The sequence below is a fragment of the Eleutherodactylus coqui genome, chromosome 4 (genome assembly GCF_035609145.1).
Source record: "Eleutherodactylus coqui strain aEleCoq1 chromosome 4, aEleCoq1.hap1, whole genome shotgun sequence".
Lineage (NCBI taxonomy): Eukaryota > Metazoa > Chordata > Amphibia > Anura > Eleutherodactylidae > Eleutherodactylus > Eleutherodactylus coqui.
In genome coordinates, this window is record NC_089840.1 from 77,695,420 (window position 1) to 77,708,124 (window position 12,705).

General features: G+C 43.7%; 1 protein-coding gene across 1 annotated transcript; it reads right to left on the reverse strand.

The window, feature by feature from the left end:
• Positions 1–345: 345 nt before the first annotated feature.
• SEBOX (SEBOX homeobox) lies at positions 346–12,705 on the reverse strand. Its single transcript, XM_066601554.1, has 3 exons — positions 12,618–12,705; positions 3,293–3,492; positions 346–867 (listed from the first exon to the last, which is right to left on the reverse strand). Exons 1-3 carry the CDS (start codon positions 12,703–12,705, stop codon positions 346–348), a joined length of 810 nt encoding a protein of 269 aa, XP_066457651.1.

Genomic DNA, 12,705 nt, shown 5'->3' on the forward strand with positions numbered 1-12,705 from the left:
CCTTTAAAGAATTAAGTTTAGTCTACTAGTTTATTTTCTTCCAATTTATTAAGTCCTACCAATTAAAAGTATATAACAATTAAAAAAAAAAAAAAAAAAAAAAAAAAAACCACAATAAAGTTATATTATTTCAAACACCTCAGTTGCATCTCTCCGTAACATTTTTCTTTAAACTTCGATTTGAGAGATTGTTTTTTGTTTCTTTCAAATTTTATCCTTAAAAATGTGATACAAATTCTCCATATCTCATCATACAAATTATCCATCCAGAATAAGCCTTCAGAGATATGGAGTTTCCTGACTACTGTAATTATACATATTTATCGTGAAGATATAAAGTGCAATCTAGTGATCTCCCAGGTTAGTCAGTAGAGCCGCATTATATATGACATCAGATATGTATCCTAGTGAGGTCTGGGAACCATTTTCATTCATTGTCTGAGGGAACATCTCCCAATATGATCCTTGAGAGGGAACTGCAAATTGCTCCAGATCAACAAGCTGGGTGTTGTACACCATACCCTCACAGCCAAACTCTGGACTGGAGGAGACGTTCTGCCAGTGCAGATCCTGTTGCCTGTAGGTGTGCATATACGACTCACCAGAGAACTGCTGAGAAACTTGAGACTCCTGTTGAAATGATGGATATCCAGCTTGTGGCATGGAGGATACATGCTGAGCAGGATGTCCATACATTATAGACTGGTTTGGAGGTAAGGACATGGGAACTAGGGTATCTCTTTGACTACAGCCCTGAGAGGAAGATGCTGAACCCAAGCAGAGATGGTGAGCTCGAAGGGAAGATCCTCTTCTACAAAGTAACTTGCCACTCTTGTTTTTCCTGGCTCTGCGATTCTGAAACCAAACCTGCAGAAGAAAAAAAATAAAAAAATTAGATTATATATAACTCAGCAAAATGCAACATAATTCTGGCTAAATTTGCATTAAAAAAATTATTAAAGGCTTATGCTCATAGCACCACATTTGTTATGATTTTTTAAAGCTTTTCTGCTTCTTGCATAACCAGAAACATGGCTTCATAGGCAGAGAGCCTGGCTTACGTGTGACACGGGAGAAAAACTAAGCCAACTCATAAGTGGTGCAAATTTAGACAAAAGTGTCTAAAGCTCTATCAACTGTCAGTTAGGGCTACACAGGGAGTTTAGCCTTGTCAGGGGTCATGTGACAAAAGATCATTCCGTAGCCCTACAACCTTGCACAACCATTTAACTCAATGGAGTAGGTCAGATGAGAAGAGGAAAAAAAAAAAAAAAAAAAAAAACCACCTTGAGTTTTTTTTTGCAACCTGCAACTCCATTGAGTTACATAGCAGTGTGAGGTTGCAGGGCTATACAGCAATCTTTGGTCTCATAACCCCCATCATGAAATATCGCAGCAGAATCAGACCCGGCGCCCCCCAGAGACCCTATACTTACCTCTCCGGATATGCCGTGTGCCTCGCCCGACATGCATGCGCAGTGCATGACGTGGATTCCTGCGATACTTCTGCAGTGGCCACTGCGTGGAGTATCGTGGGACAGTGGCTTCCATTGACTGCAGTCCACATGATTTTTCTCCACAAGCAGGGGGAAAAAAAAACATTTAAATAAACCAGTTGATTTCCACCCATGGGCAGGGGAGAATAGTTTAACACAGCATGTCTATTGATGGACCTTGCTGTGGAAGCCTAAAACAGAAGCACAGTATGAACAGGTTGAGGAAGATACATCGCAATGCTGTAGATCTCCCCTGGAGACCAACGAGCAACTGAAGCCATAATCTTGGGAGGTGCTACCTCGACAATTCATGTCAGACTGACCTTGAGGGTGCCTTTCCAAGAAAAATATTCAACTCAAACTGAAAAGTCTCCACCACCCTTAAAAACATTGTCAGGCATGTTATGCCCATGGGTATACTTCCCCCTTTCTTCCAAGGCCCCTCCAACTCCTATGTTCCACAGGCAAACTTTATAGCCTCCTAATGGGAATGGAAATGCATGATTGATGCGGGCAACTTTGCAGTGATACCTCTACTACTTATGGACTACTTTCAGTTGCGCATGTAGAAATTGCCACTCCACCAATAGAATTAAAAAGAAAGGACAGGAATGAGGGAAAAGGAAGGGTCTGTCAAAAGACTCTGGATTAGGCTATACCTTCTCATACATACAGTAACTAAACATAACCTGTGTAAAAACCCATGGGAAGCCTTACTAAACGAACGGATTACAAATATATCTCCAGACTCTAGAAAGCCAATTTTGTTGTTCTTCCTAGCCACAGAACAAACTAGTTCGACCTTGGCAAAAAACCTCACTGGTCTGAGGTTAAACGCTGAATGAATTAGTGCCCGATTAATGCGAAATAATCAATATTAGAGGAAAGGTACGACAAATTACTAGATATTTTGACCCCATGGATAGATTACACCTCAACTGCACTATAAATATAAAGCCCAAAAGCTAACTTTGGGGATCCCTCCCCCCTTGGGTTGCTGCCCCATGAGAGATGAACCCCCCCCCCCCCTCCTTCTGCAAGTTGGCCCTGGCCAGGCCACTGAGGTTTTTGAATAGTTTCTATGACAAACATACCAAAGGCGGAGAAGAATCTGGCTATAACGGATTAGAATTCTACTGCCACAAACCCAACCAGCTTTGTACGCCTACATACATCATCTCAATGTTATATTCCTTTGTAGAAATAAACAATTTAATAGAAACTGTAAAAAAAAAAACAAAAAAAAAAACATTTCCCCGGGAGACTACTATTGAATAGTGTGCCTGCTGATAGCGCCGCAATTACACAGGGGTCAGAACAGAAGCAGTCCAAGTTTCTGCTCCAACCTCGGTTTAGTAGCTGGCCCTTGTAACTGGGTTTGGGCTGACGTCACCCATTTGACTGTGCCGTCATTTCAGTGATCAGCGCCGATGCGTTCATATCTGTCTTGCAGTGGGGCCTCATTGGTCAACAAAGGGATGGTTTCTCCAGCCGGCCAATTAGCATATATTGTTGTATACAAATTCAGATTCCTCCTCTCAGAGGGTGCCAGTTATTTTTCTATGAGGAGTTCTCCTTGTGGTATATAACACAGTGTCCTAACTGTTCTAGAGTTCTACTTCTGTTATTGGCATTGTTCAGCTTGGTCCACACGGGGGCTGATTTGCAGTGGACATTCTGCAACAGAAAGCTGGCCTCCAAGCCTCCACTGTTTGGTGTGGATTTCTTTTTCCTAAATTGATCATTCTGTAGCATAGCAAAACCCAATGCAAATCCCCATGGTGCCCCCATCCTACCTGCACTTTAGACTCCGGCAGTCTGATAATCTTGGCTAGATGCTCCCTTGTACTGATGTCTGGATAAGGGATAACTTCAAAGACGTTCTCTAGTTCCACCTGCTGCCATTTACTGTACAGGGTCCTCTTGCGCTTCCTCTGGTTGGGTGTCCCGTTCCCAGTGGAACCCGATTCCTTTGTTTCCTTTTTAGCTTCCGTTCCTGAAAATTAATACAACCATTCTGATTTTGCCTTCTAGAGAACTCCGCATTAAGACCACCTTAACTCAGCACATATTTGCTGCGGACTTTGTGCAGTGGAAAACCTGCAGCAGAGACACAGGAAAACCAGTGACCAAATCTGCAACCAAGTTGTGCTGCAGTTTTTGTAGTGGATCTGCTGCGGATTTTAACCCTTGTATTTCAAGGGTTGAAATTCACAGTATAATTAGACATGCTGCAGATTTAGAATATGCAACTTTTTCTAAAACGGTTTTAGAGATCTCCCCCACATGGCTTGTACTATATATGCTGCATAATATTTGGAGCAAAGTCTGCTGGGGAAATTCCGTAGCATTTGCCCTATGTATGAAGCCACCCTTATTCTTACACAATGGCTACTATCTAGCTTAATATACTTGCCTCTAAAATCTATAGAAATTAATGTGAAGTGGTGACAGAGGTTTGCAGTATAATCAGAGTTCTGCAGGTTTCGAATTTACTTTGCATCTCAGTTACTCATGATTTCAACATCTCTGCTGTCAGTCAGTGGATGGGAATAATGAGAAGAACTACATAAGCATCAGAAATCTCTCCTGTCTTGATCAATTGCAACAATGTACCAGCAGATAAGTAGGCAAAATGTATGAAAACTGACTTGCAGGCTGTCAGTGGGTTGATTTCTGTCTCAGATAAGTGATGAATCGAAGCCAATGATTTCAATGGCTTTATTGTCAGTTGCGATTCTCGCACAATATTCCTGTGCGTAAGAAAAGATAGGACTACCCCATCTTTAAGTTGTTTTTTTTTTAAATTAAATAAACACTAAAAAAAGAAAAAAAAAAAACTGGTTCATGCACAAATACACTTTGTTGTGGAGAGTGTATTTGTGCATGGGCCCATGTGTTCAAGCCCTTGACTTGCATGGCAACAATGATATCTGGAAGTATTTTAGCCCATGCAGTGATTTGAGAATCATGCCTGTTTTTTAATGCAGTGCCACCTGAGGACCCATAGTTTGAGCATCTAGTATTGACTGTCAGCATTGCCCATTGTGCACATGAATTTCTCCAGATTCTCTAAATCTTGATATTATGTAGTGTAGACAGTGGGATATTCAAAGTCCTCACAATTTAACATAGAGGATCACTTTCCTAAAATTGTTCCACAATTTTTAGACCCAGTTTTTCAGATTTGTGGATCTCTGGCCATCTTTGCTTCTGAGAGACTCTGCCTCTTTAACATGCTCTTTTCATGTGACTTGGTAGAAAATGGACCCTCCAGCTGTTTTCTATTAGTACCACTTAAGCTCCATTTAGACAGAATGAAGGTCAAGCAAACCATCCCTGACACTTGTCTGTCCTTGCTCCTGTGCTTCTCTCCTCGCCCCTCTCCATTGACTTATAGTGGCCTTCAGTACTGAACGGCTGCCATTTATACTAAGCGATCTGCTCATCGGCCATTGTTTATACTGCATGGACAATGAGCTGATTGCTCATTGTTTAGTGTAAACTGCAGCAGTCCAGTACTGAACGACCGCTATGTTAAGTCAATGGAGAGGGGTGGAGGAAGCAAGAGGAGAGAAATCTCCTCCAGCCTCCCTGGTGTGTGAGACAATACTAGCTCCATTCAGCAGCACAAGAGAGAGTATGTGTGGGGACGAGTGTCGGGCATAGTTTGCCCGACATTCGTCCAATCTAAATGGAGCTTTACTTTTCCAGCCTTTCATTACCCCTGTCCCAACTTGTAAGATGTATTGTTGCTATCAATTTCTAAATTAGTTATTTTTTTTGTGAAATGGAGAAAGTGAGACATTTTTCTTTCTGATAAGTGTCCCATCTTCTATTGTGAAGAAGCTATGGTTATACGAGACTTCCAAATCACCACATTTACTTACATTTTATACAGCGCCACAACTTTTTTGTAATTTGGGTTGTATATTAGAAAGGTGCTGTTTGTTTCATTACATAGCAACAATTATTTAATGAAAGAAGATTGAAAACCTCATTAAAACTAGAACATTACCAGTTTTTGCAAAATGTCTGCATTTCTCTCTCAGTAAGTTGTAGTTGACATAATGTGTATAATTAGAATTTTCAGTGTAGGCAATTCATATTATACAACAATGTGAATGTCCATTGAGATACAGTTCCTACCTTATACTCAATTAAAACCAGTGTTAAGTTTTCTATTCCAGTTTCAGACCAGAAAAACATAAAATAAACAGGTCTGTTAAAAGTCCTATTGATTTAAATGGGGAAGGGGGGGGGGGGGGGGGATTTCCTCCATTCACTTCAGTTTGGCTCTATGCAGTTATGGTTCAGATTTTTGGAGGGAGGATATAACAGTCTGCAGGGCTATTTCTTCTGTTTAAAACAGGACCAGGATGGAATCATTTCTATATGTTATGGCTCATTCACATCAGCATTCAGGAGTTCCATTTTGGGAGCATGAGAATGACACCCCCTGGCCAAATGGATCTGTCTAATGATGGATCGGAACTGCACCAAATGGTCTCCCATTAACTATAATGGGGTCAGTTTGATTTCTGGCCAATAGTCCGGCACTTTGACAGAACTTCGTTTTCTAGCAAAAATCAGCCATGGAGGTTCCTAATGGAACCTCTGACACTGATGTAAGTGGGCCCTTATTCTATTTAATGCACCCGTTTCTCAGCTGCATATGCTCAGACTGAGTAATCGACAGATCTGTCACAAGCCGATGAGACAGAAGCATAACAGAAATCAGTGTTTATTTTATGCATCTGTCAAACTTTTATTCTAGGGGTGGTTTCACACGGACGATACAATAGTGTGATTTTTGTGCGATGTGCGTTAGTAAAAATGCGGAATTATGAAACTAATGATTCTGTGGCTTTAGGCCTCTTTCACATGGGCGACAGATATTGGCATGATAGAATTGCAGCAACATCGAAGCTGTGTCGCCACAAAATCGCTATGTTTTCTCAGGGTGATATTGCGATTTAGTCACAACTTTGTGGCGCTCTTTTGCCAGGATTTTCGGGGGAGGCTTGAAAATAAGCCCTACCCTAAAAATAAGCCCTAGCTGCGTAAAAAAAAAAAAGTTACAACTGGCACTGCCTGGTCCACTGCACTTCTCCCAACGCTCCGGCACACTTGTCTACAGTCTTCAGCCACCGCTTCCTGGTCAGGGGATTCATAAATCCTGCCTCCAGGAAGCACTGGCTCTAATTCGCTGAGCCACAGTGCTTGAGAAACCAATCAGAGCCGGCACTTCCTGGAGGCGGGATTTTTTTGAACCCCTGCTGCAGCCCCATTGAAAACAATGGGTTGCAGGCAAGCCATGCAGCGATGATTTTCAGGGACAGGCTTGAAATATAAGCCCTTCCGTGGAAAATCAGCCCCAGCTGTAAACAAAAAAAAAAAAAAAATTAATTTACTCACCTAGAAGAGCTCTTCTGCTCTTCCCTCTGGCCCCTGAAGTCATCTTCTGTCTTCTGGAGGCTGGGAATTGAAAAATCCCTGCCCCCCCCAGGAAGTGCTGCCTCTGATTGGCTGAGCGCAGCTGCTGCCAGCCCCATTGAAAACAGTGAACGATAATCGCTGATTTTTTTTCTTAGCGCTGCAAGGCTTAAGTGGGGGTGGGGGAGGAGGAGTTCCAGGAAAATGACACAATTTTCTCATGGCAAAAATCATGATCACCGGTGTGTAACCAGCCTAAAAAAGGTGCATTTTGCTTCCAACTCTCTGCTCAGTTTAGAACTGACATTTTTTTTTACCTCATTGATTTCAATGGGTTTTGCAGAAACTGAATGCTTTCAGTTTGTTTCAGTTCTTTAACTAAGGGCTCATGCCCACGGTCATGACGGACTCTGCCAGCGGAATACTGCAGCAGAGTCCGCCATGGCGCCCACCAAAACCCCCATACTTACCACTCCGGATCCAACGTATACATCCTGCATGGATAGCCAGCGCGCATGTGCAGTACAATGTGCGACGCGCCGGCAGTATCAGATGTTGCAGTGGGCGGGGCCACATTCACGTGCTACTTCCGCTGTGCTACAGTGAAGTATAGCGTCACGGCCGGCTTCTATTGACTACAATGGAAGCCAGACACATGTATTCCTGCGGCATTTAGAACATGTCGTGGTTTATTCACGCTGCGGAACTCTGCAGTGTGAACATTGAGCCATTAGGTTAAATAGAACCTAATAACTGGAGCAACGCCGTGTAGAATGCAGTGCAGACCCGGCCGTGGGCATTAGCCCTTAAAGGGTTTTCCAGGGAGAATACTATTTATGACCTATCAGTAATCAATGGTCTTAGGCTAAATTGTATTTGTTCTGTTTGTAGGTGGTTGTTTTCCCACCCTGTTGTCCAAGGCTGACTTTATTAAACAATAGCGACAGATTATGACAAATTATTTGCAGTAATGGCTTGTACGGTGTTGATATTTGAGCCTTTTGAGGCCCATTGGGGCCTTTATGAATTTTGGACCAATTTCTTCTGCTTCTTGTATATATTTCTTTTCTCCTCTGTTGTCCCCTCATTCTTTTCTTCCCTTTTCTGTTCCCTATTCCTTCCCTTCTTCGTCTCCTTCTCCCCCTCCCCCCCACCTCTCCTCCCCCCTTTGCTTTCATTTATTTTTACTGTTTTTTTTAATTTTTGTTCTTCGCTTCTTCTCCCCCCGCAGTTAATTCATAGTCGTTATTTGTGTTTTCACATATCCAGTTTCACTCACACTGCTCTCTCATTTGCATTCTGATGTTTATTTTTTCATCTTTCATTTCTCTGTCCATACACACCATTCCATTTTTCTTTGCTCCATCTTTTCTATTTGGTCCCCAGTTATTTATTGTGTGCGGTAGGTCTCTACATCATTGTATCCAGCGTGATGCATAATATGAAATGGGCTTCTGTGACTACTGATAGCCACACAGCCAGCCACACACGCTTCACCAGGATGTCGGTACCCAATGGCCGGACATGGAGAGATCAGTGTGGCAATGCAGCAGCACATGCAGGGGCATAACTATAGAGGATGCAGGGGATGCGGTTGCACCTCGGCTCAGGAGCCTTAGGGGGCCCATAAGGCCTCTCTTCTCCATATAGGGAGCCCAGTACTATGAGTAAAGCATTATAGTTGGGGGCCCTGTTACAGGTTTTGCATTGGGGTCCAGGAGCTTCAAGTTACGCCTCTGAGCACATATATGTTTATTGTTCTTAAACGTATGTAGATGTATTCTGATGTTATTTCAGTACACCCTTGTCAGGGTGCCTACATACTACAGTTCTTTTTCACTGCGAAATTCGCAGCGTTTTTTCTCCAGGTGTCTATGGGACTTGTTAATGTTAAAATCGCGTTGTGGAAAAAAAACCAAAAACACAATTTCACGGTAAATTGCGATTTTGCTGCATCGCAATTTTAACATTAACAAGTCCCATAGACACCTGGAGATAAAACGCTGCGAATTTCGCAGTGAAAAAGAATTGTAGTGGGTAGTCACCCTAAGGGTGGAGAGGTTTTTTTTTTTAGGATTAGTGTTTTTGTAGCTTGTGGGGATTATTTTAATGGGGTACCACATGCCTGTCGGCTAGCTTGAAAAAGACAATCTGGGTCAAAACGTCACTGCCTTCTGTTTTGTCCATCATGGGAGAATAAAGAATTTAGCAGCTTGGATGCTGCCGCATCGTTTTCTTCATTTTTCCTTGTCTTCGACTAAATTCACATCTGTGCTAGAGTTTGTTTGTCTGCTCTTATGGTAGCAGGAAAACAGAATCCCCTGGCTGACCGGATCCATCTCTTAACGGAACTAAACTGTGCCAAATGGACCCCATGGACTATAGTGGGGTCCGTTGGGTTCCTGCACCTGTCCGGCATTCTCACCAGAAGAGTCCTGCATGCACAACGTTTCTGTCCACCATGTAAAGTTTATTTCCAATTCAATTCAGTTTGTCTGCTCCATTTTTTGGAGCAGAGGAACGGAATTATAAATGAAGCCCTAACGCAAGTGTGAAGATGAGCGTTACACGAACAAGAAGCGCAGTCCGATACTGCACTGCTACATCTGCAATTTATTTGCAACGAAAAAAGCCTGAGGAAGGACCCCGAGAGGTCCAAAAGCTCGCAATAAGGGCTTATTCACATGGGCGTATATCAGCCGGGATTTCACACTCGGCCAATATATGCTACCTCTCTTGATGCATTGGCTTACCATGCATCAGTGCACAGGGGCGCATATTCTGGGCACTTTCACGCCAACTGAATAGATTCCCATGGGAGTCAACGCTAGCTGCCGGAGAAGGGAGGCATGACTGCTCAACTCCCTCCCCTTGCAATGGGAGGGGCAGAGCTAGGCTCCACCCACTCCCATTGCTGGCTGCAGACAAGTGGCGTGGAGGGGCTGACGCTTAGCTATGCCCCCTCCCATTGCAAGCAGCCGGAGGTGAGGAGAGAGGAGGTGAGCCCGGGCATTGCGGCCACAGGGCATGTGCGCTGGGCCCTTTGCCGTTCAGGTGCAAGCGGGCGCACGTAAACAGTCTATGGACGTGTAAGTGGGCCCCAAGATCATGTATTTTTGTTAACCATAAAAAGGCTTCACATCTACAAGATTACTTTGTTTCTCTTACTGAGAACAAGCACATTTTTCTTTGAAAGGGAAAAAAAGTCACATCGCGGTAAAGGTGCCTTCACACGACCGTATATCAGCCAGGTTCACACCCAGCTGATATACGGCATCTCTCTCTGCAGGGGGAGGAGGCTGGAAGAGCCAGGAGCAGTGTTCTGAGCTCCCACCCCCTCTCCACTATTTGCAATGAGAGGAGGCGAAACAGGGGCAGGGCTAAATTCCAGGAATTAGCCCTGCCCCTGTCCTGCCTCTCCTCATTGAAAATAGTGCAGAGGGGCGGAGAGGAGGCAAGGAGGGGGCGGGAGCTCAGAGCACTGCTCCCGACTCTTCCAGCCTCCTCCCTTTGCAGAGAGAGACGACGTATATCGGCTGGGCGTGAAAACCAAGCCGATATATGGTAGTGTGAATGCACCCCAAGTGTGCAAGTCACATGTGTGAAGAGTGCATGTTTTGATAGGAGGAAGTTAAAATCATATCGCACTGGCATGAGAGCCGCATATACATGCAAGTTTCATGCGAATACAATGTGATTTTTAAACACCCGCCCCCCCCATAGCAAATAAGGGTCAAGTTTTCTGCCAAAAAGGCTTGTTTTTCTGTCCCACAGCGCTGCTGCGAGAGGAAACTAACCCATTGGAAACAATGAATTGTTACATCGCACAAATTGTGTGTACTGCACAAACTTACACAATTTTCTCGGCCGTGTAAATAAGCCCTCAATTTTTATAACAGATCTATTAATAAAGATGAACGCCCACAGCCAGAAGTGCTACGAGTGCACCGCTGCAGAAAAGTGTGTGCGAGTTCCGCAGCCTTTATGTACCATTGAACCCAATAGCCTTCTGCCTGGTAAATGCCCACCTGCGGATTTCCGTAGCAGGAAATAATTCATGGCGTGTTTTATTTGCCACGGGTTTACACTGGCGGAGGTCTCCATTAATATAGTATTAATGGAGACCACGGAAATCCACGCAATCACCAGCAAGCACTTTGCGGTTTACATTGCGGTACTCCTGCAGTGTAAATCTGCGGGCATATCCTGCAACACTTGTGGGCATGAGCCCTAAACGCTGATGTCAATTATAACCAGCGCTGCATGTTTTCCTTCAGAACAATTGCTGCAGTAATAAAAATAAGTTGGAAGACTTGTCTACAAAGTCTATAGAGACGTTACTTACAACCTACAAGAACTCTGTCAGGGTCTCGCTTATGGGTCCACTGTGACCCCCTCCCGACAGGTCAGCCTGACTAGGGGCTCATGCCCACAGCTGTCACAGGCTTTGCAAGCGGAATCCGTCACGGTGTTCCCCCAAACTCACCTCCCAGCGAAAGTATAGCGTGACGGCCAGCTTCCATTGACTACAACGTGAACATTGAGCTATTCATTTTAATAGAACCTGATAGCTGTGGTGTAATGACGCGGATTCATGCGGCGGAAATCAGGCCGTGGGTATTAGCCCTAATGGTTCTCTACAGCAATGGTAATGCTAGAATATGCATACATGTTTAACCTCCAATAGGTGGGGGGAAAAAAAAAAAAAAAAATGCATTAAATTAATGCAATCAATACATCAAATACTCCATTTGGTCGTACTGAAAACAGTAAGGGTGCATTCACACCAACGACTTGCGATATGGACAAAACTCACCCAGTAAGATAACCCATTGATTGCAATGGGTCAATTCACATGAGCAATTTTTTTTTATTCACATCTTGTAAGAGATTGAGAAAGTCCTATTTTTGGGTGATAGTGGGAGGTCTTTCCTAAAGGAGGAGAAAAAAATAAAAAAAAACAAAACCCAAAGTTGCATTCAAGTGTGATGCAATTTTTTTTTAGTACTAAAATATGCAATTTTCGTGCATGTGAAAAAAATACAAAAATTACGTTTACCATGATGTGATGAGTTTCTCACAAAATGCATTGCACTCATAGAAACGTGCTGTCTGCAAGAGCAATATTGAGTTTCTTGACCTGATAGTGCACCCTGAATAAGTTGCAGAAAACCCTCCATGAACTGCTGCAAATAAATTAAATGAGAATAAAAAAAAAAACAAAAACACCCACACACCTCATGAAGTTTTTTTGCAGCTTACTCATGGTTTTCAGTATTAAACACAGCATGAAGCATGTGATGCAGTTGTTTTGCCCCCCTCTGTAGTAATAATTGTATAGAGATGTAGTTATGACTATGGACGGTCTAATACCTCATATTGTAGTAGGTGATCCCATAGGGAGGTGCATGCATAGAACATGTAGAGCAGCGTTTCCCAACTCCAGTCCTCAGGGACCCCACAGGTCAGGTTTTCAGGATTTTCTCAGCCTTACACAGGTGATGTAATATTCAGTCCTCAGACATTGTCACAGGTGGTCTGGCTATAGGAGATCCTGAAAACATGACCTGTTGGGGTCCCTGAGGACTGGAGTTGGGAAGCACTCTCCAGGATCCAGCAGTATAGATGAGGGTGCAGGTCCGGGTGGCATGTGCCCTGCTGGGTACAGGAGTCCCACACACATACCTGGAGCTGGCACGGAGTCCTGGCAGTTCCACGGGGGCACTGGCAGCTCTGTGTTGGGGTAGAAGGCTGCCCTCAGTATCTTCTCCAT